This window comes from Scylla paramamosain, chromosome 3 (assembly GCF_035594125.1).
Source record: "Scylla paramamosain isolate STU-SP2022 chromosome 3, ASM3559412v1, whole genome shotgun sequence".
NCBI lineage: Eukaryota > Metazoa > Arthropoda > Malacostraca > Decapoda > Portunidae > Scylla > Scylla paramamosain.
The window spans coordinates 40,296,815-40,318,126 of NC_087153.1; the positions used below are offsets into that span (position 1 = coordinate 40,296,815).

The 21,312-nt window shown below is 38.7% G+C and overlaps 1 protein-coding gene across 7 annotated transcripts; it reads right to left on the reverse strand.

Annotated features, from left to right (window-relative positions):
* Window positions 1-294: 294 nt before the first annotated feature.
* On the reverse strand, window positions 295-19,779 carry LOC135096088 (phosphatidylinositol transfer protein beta isoform-like). Of its 7 annotated transcripts, none has more exons than XM_063997338.1 (10): window positions 19,651-19,779; window positions 9,759-9,789; window positions 9,070-9,233; window positions 7,828-7,927; window positions 6,096-6,173; window positions 5,199-5,276; window positions 1,755-1,922; window positions 1,325-1,446; window positions 1,060-1,150; window positions 295-706 (listed from the first exon to the last, which is right to left on the reverse strand). In XM_063997338.1, exons 1-10 carry the CDS (start codon window positions 19,665-19,667, stop codon window positions 665-667), a joined length of 891 nt encoding a protein of 296 aa, XP_063853408.1. In that variant the 5' UTR covers window positions 19,668-19,779; the 3' UTR covers window positions 295-664. The 7 variants fall into 7 exon arrangements, with proteins under 7 accessions (XP_063853408.1, XP_063853400.1, XP_063853449.1 ...); XM_063997330.1 differs by lacking the exon at window positions 19,651-19,779 and adding an exon at window positions 19,394-19,476; XM_063997379.1 differs by lacking the exon at window positions 19,651-19,779 and adding an exon at window positions 18,205-18,512.
* Window positions 19,780-21,312: the final 1,533 nt, after the last annotated feature.

Here is a 21,312-nt window from a genome sequence, read left to right on the forward strand (position 1 = left end):
TGGCTTTGGGTTCTGACATGAGCCAGGGAGTGAGGGAAGGTGCCACTCCTGGACAGCATCTGTAGGGCAAGCTGTCACTTGGTCTGTGTACTAATGCATGTCGTCTATGGAACCTTTAGCGGGTTAAACCAGAGCAGAACTTTGCAGACACCCTGTATGTTGTGAGGATTTGACATTCCTGAATAATATACAGTGGCACACAGCTACAGACTGACAGCATGTCTTCATATAAAATGATGTTAGAAGACATAATAATAATAATAATAATAATAATAATAATAATAATAATAATAATAATAATAATAATAATTATTATTATTGTCATCATGGTAACAATAATGACTCATCTTTTTTGTTGTCAGTTGGACATGAGCCACCAGATAATGTCTTACATAATAAATACACCTCCCTATAGACTTTATAATCCACTCCAACAAATATGTTCATAGTAACACACTGATATTCAATTAAATTCACAGTAAAACCTATCCACAACAACTAGTACTCAATTATAGGGCATTACACTATGTAGCTCTGCTCTACCATCCTGCACCGTGTTATGTGGGACCTTCCAGCGTCAGCTCACGAGACCTTCCCTAAAGACAGCAGATGTACTTGAAGCATTACGGTCCTCTTGCAACAGTTATGTGTCTGGAATACTGACTTATTCACTTCTGGTGCCTCGTACTTCACCAACCTTTCTTTGCTGTAAGGAGAGAAGAAGAGGTTAGAGCATGCAAGGACAGATTAGAGAAATTCATGGATGATAACAGGGGGGAAATAGAAAGGTATGTTTCATGCAGGGACTGTCATGTGTAGGCTTGATGACTTCTCGTAGTTTTCCTTATTTACTTATGTTCTTATGACGGAATAAATTGACACTTCTGTTGTAGCCTGTTCCTTATGAAATACATCAGATATAAACAGATATGTAAATACTAGGCAGGTGCATAACAGATCCCTATCCATTCTCTGAGTATTGAGAGTCTACTTCTTCATTCACTAACAAGACAATAACCACTGCCAGCCAACTCAAGCACAAACTTAAAAGTTACATACTTTGTCAAGTTCTTGCTTAGTTTTGTCCTCTAACCGGCGAATGTCGTCCATTGTCATCCCATGCCATCGGTCCATCCAACAAAACACTTGCCTGTAATATCATTTTATATTAATCTTAAAGTCTGTTTGAAATTCCAATGATTTACTTGATCCTCTCCACTATGAAAGATAATTAAATGAAACAGCACTTTATCTTGCACACAAAATCCTTATAATTCATGGATTCACATGACTCATGCATGCACACACTTAACATCACACTTACCTATGGAAGTTTGTAAATAGTCTGCGCTCAACATCCTGGATAAACTTCTCCACACGGGACTGAAGACCAAACCATTTGAATTCACAAGTTACCAGCTTGTAGCATGTCATGACTGGGTCACACTGGAACAAAAATTTGGCACCTCTTCGTAACATGTTTGAGCTATACTCTCTCTGACAGCTTATGCATCCTTCTAATATTACATGTCTGAACCATGTTCTCTCTGACAACTTCTTTATTTCTTACTTCCAATCACATGTAAGCAAAGTACTCTATCCATTTCCTACCTAATCCTTATTACATCAAATTATTTTGTCAAAGCAACATAAAGCAAGCAAGTCCACACATGCAGGGACTGCCATGTGTAGGCCTGGTGGCTTCTTGCAGCTTCTCTTATTTCTTATGATCACACACATGGTAAGCAACTTGCCTTTTTCCACCACTCTGGGCCTATCAATGGACCTCGGCCAGTCTTTTCAGATTTGAACTTGGTGGGGTCCTCATCTACCTTGTAGTCTGCAGTCTTGACAGGATCATTGGAGATGTCAATGGGCACCACTTCCCGCATCTTATACTTTTCTCCAGTGAGTTCATGAGCCTATGGCGATGAAAATAAAATAACATCAATATCTGTAAATACAACTGGAGACACTCTGTTTTCTTAACCTGAGAATCATAACTTCACATAAAACATCAATCTAAACATATATTGAGTGCCCTAACCTGCACTCTCTGGAGACTTTCTCTAAGTGTGTGTAAAATACACGAAATTCTTCCCTGAGCAATGTTGGAGGAAATACCAGTGATGAACCAATTGTTGCATTACACTAAGCCCTGTGTCCTCTGTCAGTGTCTGCTACTAGTTTAGGAAAATTTCTTCTTTTACACTTCTACTTAGTCTTTTCTAAGTGGAAGCACGTGCACGTGTGAGGAAGCTCCAATGAACACATCACTGGCCCAGTGACAATATCATCCATTATTGTCATAGTTCAAATACAAGTCTATGGCAAAATGAATGTGATCCCCAGTGGCCAGTAGGCTCACCAAGCAAGCTGAGATCTTTTTGGCAACTGATTAATTGATTTAGGTTATGGCCTTTTTTGGCAATGAAAGGCCAATGCCATAAGGAGAGAGAGGCCAAGTGGTCTCTGCTAGAGACAGGATTTGAAGAAAGTTCTCATAATTGTGAGGTGAGAGTGCAAACTCTTCACCACCAGAGTACTTAGTGCTATTCAAATTATTTCATCTTTTTGCCTAAACCCGCATGAGGAAACATTTTCTACCCTGACAAATGACTGGGTTAGTGTACATACTTTGCTGGAGAATAATTTCATTACAAAGGGACTAAAAACAATATTCATGCATAGGGAAAGCTGAGATGCAAATATTTGTTTCTTATTTTGATGCAGATATGTAGTTTCCTTCCACTGTTTCATACAATAAGCTGTATAATTTCTTAGATGGACTGGACTGTTGCTGTTTGTTCATGATATAATTAATCCTTCACTTCAAGAAGAGAGTTTCTTTAAATATATTTTGCTATATACTATGGTAAAAAAAGATTCATAATTCAGTTTTCCTCTTAAGACTAAATGGAAGCACGTGACTGATGGCGATGTTGGAATGGCTTTTCTCACAAAGCTTATTAGCTACTACCAAGACTATTCACATTTGTGTCTAGTGCAGCATCATGGCAGATCCAAGCTAGCAGATACCAGTCTGTATATCATATGTCTCATTAAGAGAGAGTGACCAAAAAGCATCTGGTGAGTGAACTGTTTCATGCATTAATCTAGACTAAGTTCAATAATGCAGGAGATACTAGAAAACGCATTAGCCAAAGAATGACAGAAAAGAGAGACATTACATTTTCATATGGTCTTCCAACATGAACAGCCCTGTTGCTTAATAGGTCAAGACAACTCGCACAAGAGAAATTCACTACTTAAGAACACGCAGACATGGCAACACCAACTGATGTCCTCCTCAATGACTGACCCAAGTATTCATGTCTTCTTTTCAAAGATATAGGTAACAATCTGACTTCAAATTCCTACCAAACCCTTGATCTATTTACAAAGTACAAATAAGCTGATACCTTACAAATATAACTAAAGATTTGGTTGCAATACAAAGTCAGGTCATCATACATCAGAAAATGAAATGGGAATACTTGATCCAATCAGCGGGAAAGAAGCATCAGTGAGTGGAAGTTACCATGTCCAAGTGTCAGCTGGTGAAATGACCTTGCCAGAGTCGGCATGATAGGGTAAAATCAGGACTTCAGACTCAAAAAAGTGGAAGCTACCAATGAAGGCAAAGCAAGAGCCTGCAGGAGAAGCAATGGACATGAGCAACGGCCTGGCTCACAGTGCCGAGCTGCAGCAGTGCCGGAAGGATGGCAGCGTGGTATGTGAGGACTGCAGCGGAGTCTTAGTGGCACAGAATGATACCTTTATGATGGCCGATGGAATATTAAGGTTGAGGTACTCACTGCTTGGTCATGCTGCATTTTGTTCACTGACAGTAAGGACAAATAACCTTCAGGGTGGTAATCTCTTATATACTCAGGTGCAAGTGTGTGACTCCAGTTTCTAGTTTAATTAGAATGCCACTTTGAAATCTAAGAAAACAGTATCCTAAATTAAGCAGCAATTACCTATTAAAGAGAAAAGAAAGTAAAATTGCACTGATGCTCTTACTAATTAGTATAAAAGAATAAGCCTGGATTCAAGTTCTGTTATTGATAAAAAAATAAAGAAGCTTTTAGCCCATATATAATATAGTCAGCCTAAATTCATATTTTATTTTGGATAAAAAATATGGAAGCCTTTAGCCCAAGTATGCACAGCAGGACTGTGGTCGTGGCATAACCCTTATAAAGCACCAGTCCTCAAAGTTAATCAATATAGCAATCTATATATATACTCATTCTACCAAATGTATTCTCTTAACTTGCACCACAAGAATTGGCTATGTCAGGAAAGTTTCCACATGCTTTCATTCTAGGTTCCTTGCATCCCAAAATTTCTCTTTCTCTTTCTCTCTCTAAGCACTCACAGACACTATCACATCCTGCAAGAGGTTGTCCTGTTATACACCAATCACTGACCCTCCTCTTGTATATCCTGAGTGTCTCACCACCTCCTTCCAGGTGCCACTGTTATCACGTTTGCTGTGTCCACAGGTGACTAAACTTGGTGTGGTTGAGAACAGTTAGCAACTTACATACAAGCTGATAATTAACCTGTGTCATGTTGGCTCAAATGTGAGTTGTTTTCATAAGGTACCATCTGTCATTCCATCCCTAGATACCTTGGAAACAGACCTCCTTGCTATTCTGAAGATCTTAAGCCTAATATGTGTGTATTTAGAAATGCTTCATACAAATGTTTTCTTTCATCGGTCAGCTCCTGTAAACATACATAAGTGTATGGCAGAAAGTACTATTTTAATGTTGCCTCTTAAAACTCATATACATATAGTAATCCTAAATTTAGTCAGTCTGGTTGCATAATCAGCATTAAGAATGAAGCAACAGACTTACAGTTTGCAATATTTCTTTTTCACAGTAATGTGTTATAAAAACATTCCTTGATGTTCAAACTGAGATGAATGTAAAGTATCGATAACATTCACACAACAATAATGATTAAATTTTTCCATGATATTTACACACTCAAACTATAATTTCAAACAAGGGGTATATCAACATGACAGAGAAATGGAGAGAAGATAAATTTAATTTTAGGTGAAAAGGTTAGATTTTATATTAGTTTCCCTTCAAATTTTGAGAGACATTATAACATAGGTGTTAATATGCATGCATTAGTTTTGACTTTCCCAAACCATAAAATTAGTAAAACAGACTCACATTTTCCATGGTCCCCATATCAGGTGCATGAAGGGTCTCAATGCAAATGATAAAGTTTTTCTTCATATAGCCAGGATTCTGTCATGCAAAACAAGAAGAAAAGACAAAGATTCTATGAGAACAGCTGCAATTGTGATATTTAAACATGAGCTGGTGAAGTAACAGGATCAGCAGTAATCTTTTCCAGCCAAACTTTTCCTCTAAAGTTGTAGTTGCAGGCTGGAGAGTGGGAGTTGTGAGATCAACTTCACACTACTCACTCAATGCAAGGACATAAAGTTGCACAACTTTCACATGTTAGGAAACTAAGAAAAAAATGCATTGCACTATTCAGTGAGCCTAGGACAGTGAGTTAGAAGATGCAAGACCACCATCCCAGACTGCAGTCCTTCACATACAAGTTAGTGTTGCCCACGGCCTTCATCAATGGGAAGTGTCATGAGAATGTCAGATATACATTGAATACATTACCCAGGAAATTGGACATGCATCCTTTAAATACATGGAATTACTAGAGGTGTCTATGTATTAAGTGCTGCCACATTTTCTTAAATACTTCTTAACTGTTGCATGGATGTACTGAAGCTCAGTTATATTTATAGTTATTGCAACTATTATGCATATTGAATTCTGATATGGAGAGCCACAATTAATGTTAAATTTGGGGAGAGAAAGTAAGTACCATGCACACTGACATGAGAAGCTTGTTCCCCAAAGGTTTGCACTTCTAAAGCAACACAAAATGAGCCACAAAGCACCTCGGAAGGAACTGTTTGCCCTCTGTGACCTGAGTTCCCAAGAAAGGTCTGCCTGAACCTTTTCCTGGGTAATGAACCAGCAACTGTGATATCATGTGGGGGTGAGTCATGCTGCAACTGAAGCCTCCGGGCCACTCACGTTCTCCAGCTGACCGTCACCCGGGGCATGGAGGGTTTCTATTGTGATGTGAAACCCTTCCTTCATATAGCCCGGATTCTGAAACATAACTGCTATTTCTTGAAATGACGACTATATGATTATACTGGAAATTTATTAACAGGCAAAAGAATTTACATTAAAAGTATTTAATTATCTTATCTTGTATGCATTGTAAATTTTACTGAGATAACAAGCAACTGTGTGTTTATGTGTGTGTGTATAAGGCTGACACTTTCTTCACACCACATACCTCATGCTCTTGCTAAAGAACCCAAGAAACTGATTGATACTTAGTGAAAATCTTTAGCAGCTTGAGAAATGTATGCCAAGTGACAGGCATATATTTCTACTGAGCAAGAGAGCAGTGTGTGTGTGTGTGTGTGTGTGTGTGTGTGTGTGTGTGTGTGTGTGTGTGTGTGTGTGTGTGTGTGTGTGTGTGTGTGTGTGTGTGTGTGTGTGTGTGTGTGTGTGTGTATGCAGTCAAACTCCTGAGTACTGGAATTTCATGTGGCAATGCTTTTAAACACAAAGTATCTTTAGCAGTATTTCTATGAAGTATTCTTCTGTAAAGACACAAAGGGAGGAGTATCAGAGAGTCAAGAGGCATCACTGGTGAGGTCTGGCCAGTACATGATGAGTAGCAAATTCATGAACAAGATGTTTGGCTGCCTGTCTCTTTGTGAATCAATAAGTTTAAGATGCTGATGTGCTCTAGACATATTTTCTGATGCATTCCTTATTTTGAAGGGGCACAGGAGTAAGGAAGCGTTGGTAACATGCAAATGAACACTGGGGATGGGACAAGTCATTAAAAGGGGATGATGCTGGAATAAGATGGGAGGAATAGATGGGTAATACAAAATACACTCTCAAATTATTCAGTTAAAGTGAATCAAAAGAGAGAGAAAAAAAAGACAGCTGTTCTATAAAAATATCCAGTACTGACTGTTGCACTGTCATGCACACATTATGACAAGATATATTTGAAAATGTGAGGTGGTGAGGCTTCATGACATTGGCACTCAGGAGATTCACTGCACTATGTAGAGCTTCACATGGAAAATAGTACAGGATAATGGGAGCACATGGAATTTCAAAGTAAAGGCACAGCTAAGTATAGATAAATTCAAACTGGTGTTATGTTGTTTCTTTAAATGCAAAACTGTATGTCATGGAATGCCTAATAACAATAACAATTATAAAAAGAAAAAAGTGGTAAATTATGAAGGAGACAGCCAATATGTATTCACTGTATGATTCAAAGATACTTCAAACTGAAATATGGGTCAATAAAATTTAACGAATGCTGAAATACTACTCAAGCACAAATCATAAAAAGAAAAAAGTGGTAAGTTATGAAGGAGACAGCCAATATGTATTCACTGTATGATTCAAAGATACTTCAAACTGAAATATGGGTCAATGAAATTTAACGAATGCTGAAATACTACTCAAGCACAAATCAATTAAATCAACTACATATATAATTCTTCCTTCCTATCATTCTTATTTGAATGTTTATTTCTCAAGTTCCATTTATACTCTGATGCAGGACAAGTGATGCGTGTGTGTGTGTATCAGAGACAAAGGGAGCAAGTGTGTGTGTGTGTGTGTGTGTGTGTGTGTGTTGTGTCTTAGGTGCATGAGAGACGAAGGCAGCTGGTGCGTGTTGTGTCCTGGGTGTATGAGAGACAAAGGCAGCAGGACTTACAGAGATGATGGTTCGGCAGTAAGGGTAAGCATTCCAGGCCTCCTCGTGCACCTCTAGAGACCCTTCAGGCGCCAGGATGCGGATGAACCCGGGCACTTTGCTACAGGTGATAGAAACAAAATGTGATCAAATGTTTCCTGTAAGAGTGGTTGGTGTGGAGAAACATTGTAATAAGTTTCATGCAAATATGATTGGTGAAGCTTGATCTTCTCCCTGTGGTATATAATAAAAATAAATAAATAAATAAATAAATAAATAAATAAATAAATAAATAAATAAATAAATAAATAAACAAATAAATACAAAAAATACAAAAAATATAAAGAAATTCACAAATGATGGCACATATTAACATTTCTCTACTAGAAAACCACAATTTTTTTTTTTTGTTAAATTTCTGAAATAAAATTTCTACCTTTTATAATTGTACTTTCTGAGTGTTTACTGGATTGGAACTGATGGGAAACAAGCAGGAAAATATGGTTTAATATGTTTCCATTAAATTAAGCTATCAATTATGTGGAATAATGATGACTCAGTAAAATTCTTCTCTCACTCAGCAAAACGATAAAACACTGCGATGTACAGCTCCAATAATCTGAAGTAACATTTGGGAACACCATGTCTGGCCTTGCTGTCTCTGGAATCCTCCTTCTTCCACTTTGTAAGGAGAAAAAAAAAAAAAAAAAAAAAAAAAAAAAAAAAAAAAAAAAAAAAAGCATGAGTCAAAGTCTATAGTAACATTTAAGAATCACATGCCTGGCCTTGCTTTGTCTGCTATCATGTGTGGTGGACAGACACATAGATAGGCAGACAGAAAGGCAGGCATGCAGGCAGGCAGGAAGGCAGACAGGGAGGCAGGGAGGAAGGTGCTTTATACAAAGGCACAAGGAAGATTTGGTGATAACAAAACGTCAATACCACAGAATGTCGTGGACTTCATAAGTGGCTTGATGCTGAAGTGTGCCTTTAAATAAACTCCTACACCTATTTCTGAGCACATGCCTAGCCAGTTAACCTTGATGGGAGAAAAATCACTGATGCTGTGGGTGAATGAAGCATTTGTAAAGCAGGACAACAAATAATTTTACTTCAAATTTTAAAGTGTCTAAACCAAACATTTGCAAAATAAAATTCATCTTTGATAATACATAACTACTGACACATGTAGACCTGACAATATCTTGCAGCTTCTCTTATTTTCTTATGTTCTTATAACTACTGATGACAACCCAGACATACCTTTTAAGGTGGTATATTTTGTAGGTGTACTGGCCACTGCTGTATCTGTTGCCCAGCAGGGGATAGTTGTCAAACGGTTCATTTTTCAGCACCTCGACACCCTCCCCTCCTCCAGTCTCATTCTTACTTGCTTCAGCTACACTGTACAGCTGCGCTACTTGATACTGCAACCACACAGAGGAAGGTTGTAGCCGTGTACTGTGTTGATGCTTATGTTGAGAGGTGAGGCTTGTTTGACATACAGACATAGTGACATTGAGGTTAATGTTAGAGTCAGGCTTATTCAGTGTATGGACTTGAAATCTGCATACTGGTATTGACTGTATAAGACTGATACCTTGTTAAAGATAAGACCCGCACACTGGTGTTGATGTGAACGTTAAACAGTTAATGTTTAAGGTTCATTCAATATACAAACATAATATCTGTATACTGATATTAATGTTAAAGTCAAGTGTAGATCTGTTCAATATATGAGCATGAATAATCATTTAATATTTTTGTATGTAAGAATGTAAGATGGGTTCTGGTCATGGGCAACAAAAACATTAAAGAAAAAAGAGAAAAAAAGAAAGCTACACTGAAGACACCAATTCCAAAAGAAAGCTGTTCAAAAAGAATATCCAAAATTACAAGGTGTCTTGAAATTAATTCAAGTGTGTATTATAAACAACTGAATTCCTTCTTACCTCCTCTACTGTGAGTGGCAGGATGACTCGGCTGAAAGAGAAAGAGAGAAAGATTATTCTATCTGCAACACACTTCACACACACACACAAAGGCTTAAGACACTAAAACAAATACAGAATACAACAGAATAATGATATTCAAAATTCCTTGGTTGATTTAGTTCCTAAGATGACTTAATATTCTTCTCTTAAGCAAAAAATCTTAGGCAGATACTGGGAGTGGCAAAATACTCAAAATTATCAAGTCCAGTGATAAGTGAACAGGTGAAGCTCTGCATTTGTATCACCAGTCAACTGTCTTGCTACAGTATATCTGACACCTGCTAAGTGCTCCCCTAAGAGAGAGATGACAGGACCTAAGAGAGCCTTGACAGGACAGAAATCTCCATTAATTTTTGTCCTTGCATTCCCTCCTTTCATGCCCTAATCCTCTCATCCCTTTCTCTTCCATACTCAGAACTCTCCAATCATTCCTGTCTTTGCATGTTTTAAGCCCCTAATACTCCTCTCACCCTTCTCAAAAGCTCCATGAAGGGTACATGAACACAGAAAAGTTTGGACACCTCTAGTCTACAGCAGCACTTGCCAAACTGGGAAAATTTCCTCTTGGGGGAAAATTTATCATAATGGAAGTAAAAATCTAATTTATTTCAATCTAATATTAATTTCCTATTAGTAAACACGTAAATTTAGTGTTTTTTCCCATGTACAGAAGAAGAAAGGAACCTGGAAAGGTGAACTAGCTGAAGGGGAAACAACAACTTAAAAGCTGCTGGGGGGACAATGGTTTAGCACTCTCTAGCTTTCCTATAATCATGAAAAGCTTAAGATTTGTCCTTGCTGATAATGAGCTTAACCACATGACATGAAAGGAGGAATGTATTCTGGCACGAAGCAGCAGCTCCTAGTATACATATTTAACATATCTGGTATTCACTGTATGATAAGTGAGAAAAAGAAAAAAAAAATTCAACAGGGATGATGAGCAAAATTACCTATATACCAGGCTGACTATTTTACATATTATGAAAGTTGTGTTTTTAATATGTTCTCATCTGCTTTGCTGAATTTTGTAACTATTTTGATTCCTTATGGGAGAGATGGGCAAGGGAGTGTTAAATTTTCTTGGCCAAATCCAGTATCCTTATTTTTCTTTTCTCTACTAATGCTTTCAAGTCTTATTCATGGTCTATATAAATAAATAAGCTTTTAAACATCTGGTTGTCCTTCATTAATATAAGGGTTGTTTGCATGGAGATGTAAAAGGAGAGAGAGAGAGAGAGAGAGAGAGAGAGAGAGAGAGAGAGAGAGAGAGAGAGAGAGAGAGAGAGAGAGAGAGAGAGAGAGAGAGAGAGAGAGAGAGAGAGAGAGAGAGAGAGAGAGAGAGAGAGAGAGAGAGAGAGAGAGAGAGAGAGAGAGAGAAAGTTAATTTTCAAACCTACAGAACTATTTAAGAGGTTAATACAAAATATACTTACATAATAACTATATAACACTTACAGTGTTATAGGAAAAATTGTCTTGTGCTCAGTTACACTTACATCAAAGTCTCAAGATCTTTAAGGAGGAAATAGGAATTTAGTAACAGCACTACCTATCACACTATGGTCTATATGTGGTGCAGTCAGCCTGAGTGGTCTGTTAAAAAGCAGTCAGCCTGAGTGGTCTGTTAAAAAGCCAGTCTTGAAACATGAGGTGCAGAACAGGTGTCTCTATATTCCCTGTGTCTCACAGGAGATAACTGAAATGGATGATGTTATTTCCCTAAAAAGACAAATTCAGCTCAGACATAAAAATTGCATACATAAAATTCATGAGGGCATTTTAAATTCCAGTAAGCTCTTGTCACCCTGTCGTGTTCCTGCTGATTCCAACTACAAAAAATTGTAGATATCTTTAATAAGTATGCACCACATTTTTTAGTAATCAATGATGTTCAAATTTAATACTAGTGCAGTATACAAACAGAACAAGCACAGAAAAGGAGAAGAAATAGCATGCAACAGTAAAGCAAATATATATATATATATATATATATATATATATATATATATATATATATATATATATATATATATATATATATATATATATATATATATATATATATATATATATATATATATATATTCACCAACCAGACACCATGATCCATGGCCCAAATACCCCTCAGATTACATATTAGTCTTTGGTTAAGTCTTTCTAAGGCAGCATGTGTAAGCATAATTCTCAATGATACTGCATTGTCACTAATCCTTCCCTCTGAGCCATCTGCAGGATCATACTTACTCCTCGCTTGAAGTTACGGAAATGACGAATTTAAGGGTGATACGCACATGCACACACACACACACACACACACACACACACACTATGCGCTGATCTAAAAACAAAATTGAAGGAAAACAATGATATCGTTAAAAAACTGGAATATGAACTGATAGGGATGAAAAGTGAACATCACATCTGGAGGAGGGAAAAAGAGGAAGAAAAACTTAACTTTACAGAAATCATAGAAGCGCAAAAGAAGGAAAAGACAGATATAAGTAAGGAAATTGTGAGAGTGATCAAACAGAAGGAATCAATGGTAAGGGACACAGTGGACAAAAAGAAAAGTATTGTTATATATGGATTAAAAGAGAAAACAGAGCCAGTAAAATACAAGAGGGAAAAAGAACAAAAAAAAAGTTAGCAGAGGACGTTGTAAGAAATATACAGAGAGAAGGTGAGAACTGGATAAGTGAAATTGAGGAAATACATAGACTGGGGAAGTATAGAGAAGGAGGAGAGCGACCACTGAAAGTAAAATTTAGGGCACAAACAACAGCCATGGAAGTGATATCATAAGCATGGAAACTGGACAAGATAGAGCAATACAGGAAAGTTGGAAAAGAGGGACATGAATGAGGAAGAGAGACTCAAGGTAAACGATCTAATAAAAGAAGCAAAGGCAAAAAACGAGAACAGAATGGAAGAGAAAAAAAGGTTCTATTGGAAGGTAAAAGACGAGAGGCTCAGGAAGTGGTATCTGACAAAAAAAAAGAATAGAAAATGTAAATAACCTATGGAAAAATATAAAGTGGACAGTGGCATATACATATATAAATGGTTTAATATCAACATTGCGAGAACTGAATAATTATATTAAGATAAAGCAGCCAGACATCATTGGTATTACTGAAGTTAAACTAAATGAGACAACAGAAAATCTAAGAATTGGTAATAGTAATTATAATGTGTGGATAAAACATAGAAATAATAAGAAAGAGGGAGGAGTCATGTTACTTACAAAGAAGAGTGGAAGATGTCAAAATGGGAGAAGGAATGGCAGAAGTAATTAGAATTAAAACAAAAAGGAAGGAAGAAGGAAAAAGGGATTTTGCAGTGGCTTATGTACCCCCAAAGATGAATGCATGGACACAAGAGGATTAAAAATTATTGTTAAGAGATACTAGTAACTGTTTGGAGAGAAAACTGGAGGAGAGTAATAATATAACACTTATGGGTGACTTTAATTGCAAGGAGGTATGCTGGGAAGAGTGGACCACAGATGGAGGAGAAAAGTCATGGGGATATATCCTTCTAAATTTAATAATGACAAATACTATGACCCAATGGTTTGGAGAAAATACAAGATTTGGAGGTAATAAAGAGGTATCAAGGTTAGACTTGTTGTTTTACAAAGGAAATGGACATCATTTAAGGAATAAATTATCAGTGCCCACTAGGTAAAAGTGACCATTTGTTAATTGAATTCAATATAGGCAGTGGTCCAATAGAAAACAGGAATGAAATTTACAAGACTGGGAGATATAATTACAGGAAAGCAGATTTTATCAGGTTGAGGGAATATTTTGCAGAGGTTAAATGGAAACAACTGTTCATGGCAAGTAATACGCAAGAAAAGTGGGATATATTCATGGAAATTTATAATAAAAGGGTCAGTAGATATGTACCAGAGATCAAAATAAAGGAAGTGGAAAGGAAAAAATGACTGGTTTAATATGAGATGTATAATGGCAAAAAAAAGAAAAAGAAGCAGCATGGAATAGATGGAGAAAAAAAAGGAGAAAGAGAGAAATGGAAAGAATTTAAGAAGGCAAGAAATGAATATATCAGAATCCTGAGAGATGAAGAAAGGAATTATGAGAAAGATAAAGTTAACAAATAGCAAAGATGAGCAGAAGTTATTCTTCCAATATGTGAATGGGAAGATGAGAAACAAGCAATCAATAGATAAATTAACAAAGGATGACATTACATACGAAGATACACGGTTACAAGCGGAATTAATGAACGAGTGCTTCCCAGTCAGTATTCACCAAAGAGAGCAAATTTGAAGGAGAAAGAGGATGGCACAGACACAATGTGATGAGAGAGAGATACAGGTGGAATTAAGTGAAATTAAGATGAGTTTAACGTAAAAAAAAAAAAAAGTGGGATGTTGAAGTTTGGGTATAGCTGTGTGAGGCCAGTCTTCAGTTTATAAATTGGGTAATGAGGAAAATAAAAGTAAAGAGGTGAAAGAGAAGGACCTTGGAGAGTTACTGTCACTGATAAACTGTCCCCAGAGGTACATGTAAGAAGGAAGGCAGAGGGAAACATATAATCTGGTGAGAAACATAAGGATACTGTTCAACTATCTGGAAAAAGAGGGGATTAGGAGTTTAATTGTGACACTGATAAGACTTCCTTTGGAATATATGGCAGTGATATGGTCTCCCACCACTAAAAGGGGCATAAAGGAACTACAGAGAATACAATGAGCAGTGACAAAGTTACCTCTGACCCTATTAGACTTATCATATGAAGAGAGACTAAAGAAACTAAACCTGCCCACCTTGGAAGAGAGAGAGAGAGAGAGAGAGAGAGAGAGAGAGAGAGAGAGAGAGAGAGAGAGAGAGAGAGAGAGAGAGAGAGAGAGAGAGAGAGAGAGAGAGAGAGAGAGAGAGAGAGAGAGAGAGAGAGAGAGAGAGAGAGAGAGAGAGAGAGAGAGAGAGAGTGACCTGATTGCTTTATAACAGATTTTGTCAGGCTATGAAAAACTGGACCAGAGTGATTTGCTGGTGAGAGACTTTAGAAGCACAAGAGGGCATGAGAAGGTGAAGAAGGGTGTGCATAGGATATTAAGAAGAACAGTTTCCCACAAAGAACTGCAGGAATCTGGAATGAGCTGCAAAAAGAAATAGTAAGTGCAATAACTATGCATATTTTAAGCTTGAAAACTGGATAAGAGTAGATATTGAGATGGGACAGCTCAAGTTTAGACTCCTCTTCCTGTAAACCACAACTAAGTAAATACAAATAGGTAACCTAAGTAAACACACACACACACACACACACACACACACACACACACACACACACACACACACACACACACACACACACACACACACACACACAGGAGGTTAGATTAACAGAGTTCACCATATATGGAGGGAGGAGGAGGAGGAGGAGGAGGAGGAGGAGGAGGAGGAGGAGGAGGAGGAGGAGGAGGAGGAGGAGGAGGAGGAGGAGGAGGAGGAGGAGGAGACAGCACTGTAGTGAACAATGACAGGCATGGAACAATTTGACAAGGAAGACAAATTTGAAAGAGATATGTTAAAATAAGAAGAAAAATGCATGAAGAACACAAAGAAAGAGAAGGAGACTGCAATGTAGTGAACAATGACAGAAGAGCAATTTGACAGATACAATGAAATAAAACACAACATTATAAGATGCTGGGAAAAACAAGAAGCATGAATGACACAAATATAGCATTCTGTATTGATGTATTGATAGTGGAATGACTTGGATGAGGGCACAGTGAATACCAAGAGAATTCATAAATCTGAAATAAGTAATAAGCAACCAAATGAAACACATACATATATACACACACACAACTAGCCAGCCAATAAAGTAACAATGTATGATGTAGCAATTTTTTTAATGCTCTGGTTTGAGGAATTACAACACAAAGAAATTAATCTGAAGGCAGGATAAGATGGCCACGAGAAGCTTTGTCAGGACACAAGGAAACAAGTGCTACACTATTCCTCATCATGCCAAGATGATCACCAAAGCATGAATGAATTTCAGTCAGTCAGTCTTGTCACTTTAGTCTTTAAATACCTTCTCCAATTACTTTCAATATATTTTCTTGACATTCTATGACATTATACACTGTGTGATACTGTTAAGGTGCTAAACATAACCATAAATGTTAATCATCTGGAATTGCAAATGCTGTACTTGAAACAGATGAAATGGAAGAGCTTGAGATGGACTAGTCATGTGTAGAAACTATGAGGAAAGGAAATGATGGAGAGATACACTACAAGGATAGGGTGGACAGGATGCTGTAGATGTAAGAGGAGGACCCTTTACAAAATGTAAGGACAATATTGAAATATCTATAAAAGAGAGGAGGGGTAGTAAGTCATCAGCTAACAATAATCTTCAAGCCGACAAGATTTTAAAGACAAAAAATGTGTTTGTGTATCTATAGATGAATTATATTACTTCCAAATGACTTTGATAACTAAAATTTTGTTGACAGCAAGTAATACACAAAAAAATTAAAATGAAGCTCCTTTTCCCTTGAGTATATTACATTATCAATCATTTCCTTCATTTCACAAAGCATAATCACACAACCCACAAACGTAAACATTCCTTCTCCACCTTGACACTTCCTTCTGTCAACACTGCTATCTAATCATCACTCTCACCTGTCACGTCACAGCTGCCCAGCCTTCTTCCCCAGTGCACCTGGTATCCCTCTTATTCTAAGCCTCAGGATGGGTGGGTGGGCAGCTGAGTGGCAAGGTTTTAGCTGGTCATCTACCCTAGTCATGATAGGTCAGCAACAGTATCGCCACCACCACTGTCACTGAACACTTCATTTCTGACACACATTAATACAGAAATAGTTCACCTTTATCTTCCTGCTTCAAATACTTTACTGATAAACTTTGGAGGACTTATTTCTTGCCTTACTTTCACATTTTCCTTAATCTTCCAATCACATCACAATGTACTATAATTATCAACAAATTTAGGTGTATTCTCAACTGCTGTGTGAAATCAAAGTTGCCTTCTTCCTCTTTGGCAGTAAATGAGAACCTTATGTCACAGATGTCCCTGAGAGAGAGAGAGAGAGAGAGAGAGAGAGAGAGAGAGAGAGAGAGAGAGAGAGAGAGAGAGAGAGAGAGAGAGAGAGAGAGAGAGAGAGAGAGAGAGAGAGAGAGAGAGAGAGAGAGAGAGAGAGAGAGAGAGAGAGAGAGAGAGAAGAGTGTTCTGAGTAGGATGGTGAAGTAAGCCTTCTGCTCATCCCCCAAGTTGGCTGCAGTGATCTTTGAAAATTTTGTGGGAAAAGTTTATAATTCTTTCTAACAATAAAAAATCAAGATAAAAATACTAATAATAATAATAAATATAAAAAATAAATAAATAAACACATACAAAAATAAATAAAAATAAAATAAATAAATAAATACTGGTTTAGAATCATGATCCTGCTTCAGTAATCTAACTTTGCAATGTGAAAGTTGGGCATTATGGTACTATCACTTGGTAATGAAGTGTGGAAAAAAAAAAAAAAAGGAAGTTTCTCTATATATTCTTATGTTTAAGAATGATGGTCACATTAAAAACCCTTAAGAAATATTGCTCCTCATAGACATGTTAAACTGGTGTGTTTCAGTGTTGGCCATGTAATAGTAAAGGACTTTTCAAGACCAAATTGAATCACTCCCTGGATCTCCAACTTAAGTCACTTTCCTACCAGGTCCTTCTATCTGCTGGAAGGAGGGCTGATGCATGGTAAAAACAAGGCACTTTCTGAGATCTTTAATGTGACCACAATTCTTTAACACATCAAATTATATGGAGAAAATACTTTTGACTACAGACTCCTTTACTGCTTTAAAGTATCAAATTACTGAGGATCCTACTGTGAGGTGTCGAGTTATGCCTGTTAACCTCTCCCTCTTGGGCCACATGCAGCGAGTGAGGAATGGGAAGGAGCCAGACTTCCAGGTCCCATGCTTCACAGGCAGGAGAGAGAGGTGTCAGGCAGGTGACTAAGATAGCCAATCGGTGCTGAGTCCTGACAGAGTGACAGAGTAGGGATGTTGTGGATTTGGCAGCCAGATACAGAGGAAAACAGCTGCAGCAGCAGCAGCAGTGAGACAAATCTGGTGCCCACGGGTCATGAGGTGGCAGTTGGATGCCTTGGTGAGCAGACCCGTGGCGAGGGTGGACACACACTTGGTGGCTGGAATTTGGTACTGGACATATGATGGACTGTGTGGGGTGCTGTGGAGGCCAGAGGGAGTGCCTACTTTGAGGAACAGAGACTGGTGGAGCCTCTGTGAGGTGTCTGCTGTGCACCTGAAGGCTGACTTGAGGAAGGACTTTATGAAAAAGACGTCCTGTGGCTGTGAGGAGCACTTACTGTTGGGAAGTGCAGCTGAGAGAGACTTCGCAGTGTTCAGCCACAGCCTTCTGCGTCGCACTGTGAGTCATGAGTTGTGCCTTGCAAGTTGGGCCATACCTCCTGTGTTTCTGAGTGGACCTCTGAGTGACTTTGTGCTTTGAGTGTGAGCATAGACGGTGTGTGTGTGACTTTGCCTCTGCCTGGTGTGAGTATTTTGTGCCTGTAGTGTCCTGTGAGACATAGGATAACTGTGCCCTGTTCTCTAATGAGGAAATATATGCTTGTGCTGTGCATACAGTCTTTGCATGTCCTTGTTGCCTTGCACTCCACTACCACACCGATCCCTGTAAGTTGCTTCCACATGCATTATGGTGCCTGGTGACAGCATGAGTGCTGTCCTGACTACTCCATGAGTTGCTGCCTGCCCAGGTAAGAGTGTTACCTGTGGCAGGTCAGTTGTGGGCAATGATGTAAGTGGTGGGTGCCACAAAAATATAATGCATTTCATTGAATATACACAGTTTTTACTTAAGCACAATCCATTTTTTCAATTTTTTCCACATTTCTAGTGTAAAAGCTTTAATATTTATTATCTGGAATAATAAACAAAGTAAGAGTACTATTCACTTACCATATAAATAAATTTAAAATGTCAGATCTCATAACACCCTTTTCCCATTATTTTTTATGCTTTCTTTATACTTTTCTATCTACATGATGTCTGCAAGTCCCTGAACATCATGTGAACCGTGAGCCACCTGTACTAGGAAATTATTGAGACCTGAGATTTCCTGGTACTACTACCCTTCATTGCATGGAACCTTTAAAACTCCTCTATGCTTATACATCACACGTTCTCATTATCTAGTACGATCTCCGAAAACCCTAATACATATCCTGGTCTCATGAATGGGTATATCCTCATATCACCACTACTCCAATATCTTGCCCGAACTCCCGAACAGCTGGGAAAATGTCTAAGCAAAAATGAAAAAAAAAGAAAAGACAAACGCAGAGAAAATATGGGGGTTTGAACACTCATCCACCGGGGATATCCAATTAGGAAAATAAATAATTGATTAAAAAATATATACCGAAAACAATCAATGTTGAGTCTCGTCCCGCTAAGCGCAGCGCTGAGGCGTGATAAACCCCCTCCTCACACCTTCCTCGTGCCCATACCATTCCCTTACAGTCATAAACCCACCCAGAAACCCCATGGCAGGCTGAACAACGGTGTCCTTGGCCTGATTTTGACAGGACAGCAGACTCCATCGTCAGCTCGATAACAAATGCCTAACGGGGGGACGTTCAGGGGGACGTCCTCGCCTCCAAACCCGCTCGCTCTCGCCTCTCACGTCCCTACTAGGCACTCTTTTCCCCATACGAGAAGCTCAGGGACTCCTTCTTGTTCGCCCTCGTGTCCCTGGGTAAGAAGGGGGATGGAAAGGAGAGTTAACTTACAATTCCTTGACGAGCATGGACGCGCAGGGATGTTTACTCGACGGCCGGCTTGACACTATTACGTCACGGGGGGAGGACCTACCTCAGCTCCGCCTCGGTCACCACTTACTCCATTTTCTGATTCATTTATGGCCTCCACACCACATTACTCTACACTGGGAAGTAGAACGGGATTTAAAGATATTAGCTGTGTAGTGATTCAGCAGACAACAGAAGCTAGCGTGTCATATGATCTAATTTTCATCCTCCCACCTCCCTATTTTGCGAGTAGGTAGGTACTCGAGTTTCCACGCCTGATCATGGGAGTATTGATGCACTCTACGTGACATATATTCCCAAGTAATGAGGTTAACATATCACTGAGTTACGATTTCGGGAAGCGGTGGATAAGAAATAGAAATGAGAACCACAGGAAGTCGTCATCATGGTCATCACCAGCAATGTGACTGGATCGAAGGAGGAAGGGGAAACCCCGCTCCGGGACACCAGGTGTGTTAGATCATGTTACAGGTGAGGTTAGACATTACAGTGCTTCACCTGACTAAATTTACAAGCATTTGTAGTATTTTCAGTCTTACTGGACTGTAGACGAATGGTCGACATGTTTTGATGCTGTAATTCTGCCAGCGCTGTAATTGTATCATTCTGGCAATCTGCGTGGTGTTCTCGCTCATATGCAATGCACTTCACACACCACACACGCTAAACGCCCACTCGTTTCGTAATTTGGGTTACTAGGTGTGCAGGCTAGCTAGGGTGTGTGTGTGTGTGTGTGTGTGTGTGTGTGTTGAGAATCTCTGAATCACTGAGAAAAAATATATAATCTAATAATTCGAAAAAAAAAGGAGTTAATTCGGAATTCTATAAATTAGTATACGGTAAGTGTTTAATTACATCCCACGGCCACTTGCTGATGTCTGGATCTATATGGACATGACAAGGTTAAAACCCTAGCTGAGAAATACGAGTACCTCGACCAGATGAAAAGGTAGCGCCCGCGGCCTTCAAGATTCGAATGCAGGTAATCAATCCATATATATTCTGAGACAATGATTGACTCATGATCTGTAACTAGACCCACCTGAAGAAAGGTTACAGTCTGATATGATGGTGAGGACGAGACCTTTCACATACCACACACTCATCTTGTTCAAGGACAGACGGGAATTACTTTGGAAACATTTGTGCAATGAACACTGAGCAGCCCAGCGAGTGACAGGATGAGACTTTTCTTACATCACACGCTCCATCCACTTGTTCGAGAAGGACGGGAAATACTATGCAAGACTGAGAGATTAGCAGTGAGCAGCCAGCCCACCGAATGACAGAAGTGTATGTATGTGTATGTGTGCGTGCAATTTCTTGACTTTACCCAAGGAAGCTCTACAGAATCCTTGATATTATCTATTTCCAGTGACGTCAACGTTCCCGAAGATGTATTACAAGAAGCGTAGCCACTCTCAAACAGTGTGGTTTTTTCCTTCCCGGCACTTGAGAAACACGCAACTCGCATACTCCCGAGACTTGCTATTCTAGGTCTCTAAAAAGGAGCCACCATTCCCAAGTGTGAAAGCGGTGTTACTCCCAATGATTTACGTTTTTTTTTTTTTCACTGCTTTTATGCAAGACTTCTTGAATTGTTCGTGGGGGGGTCGCGTGCGT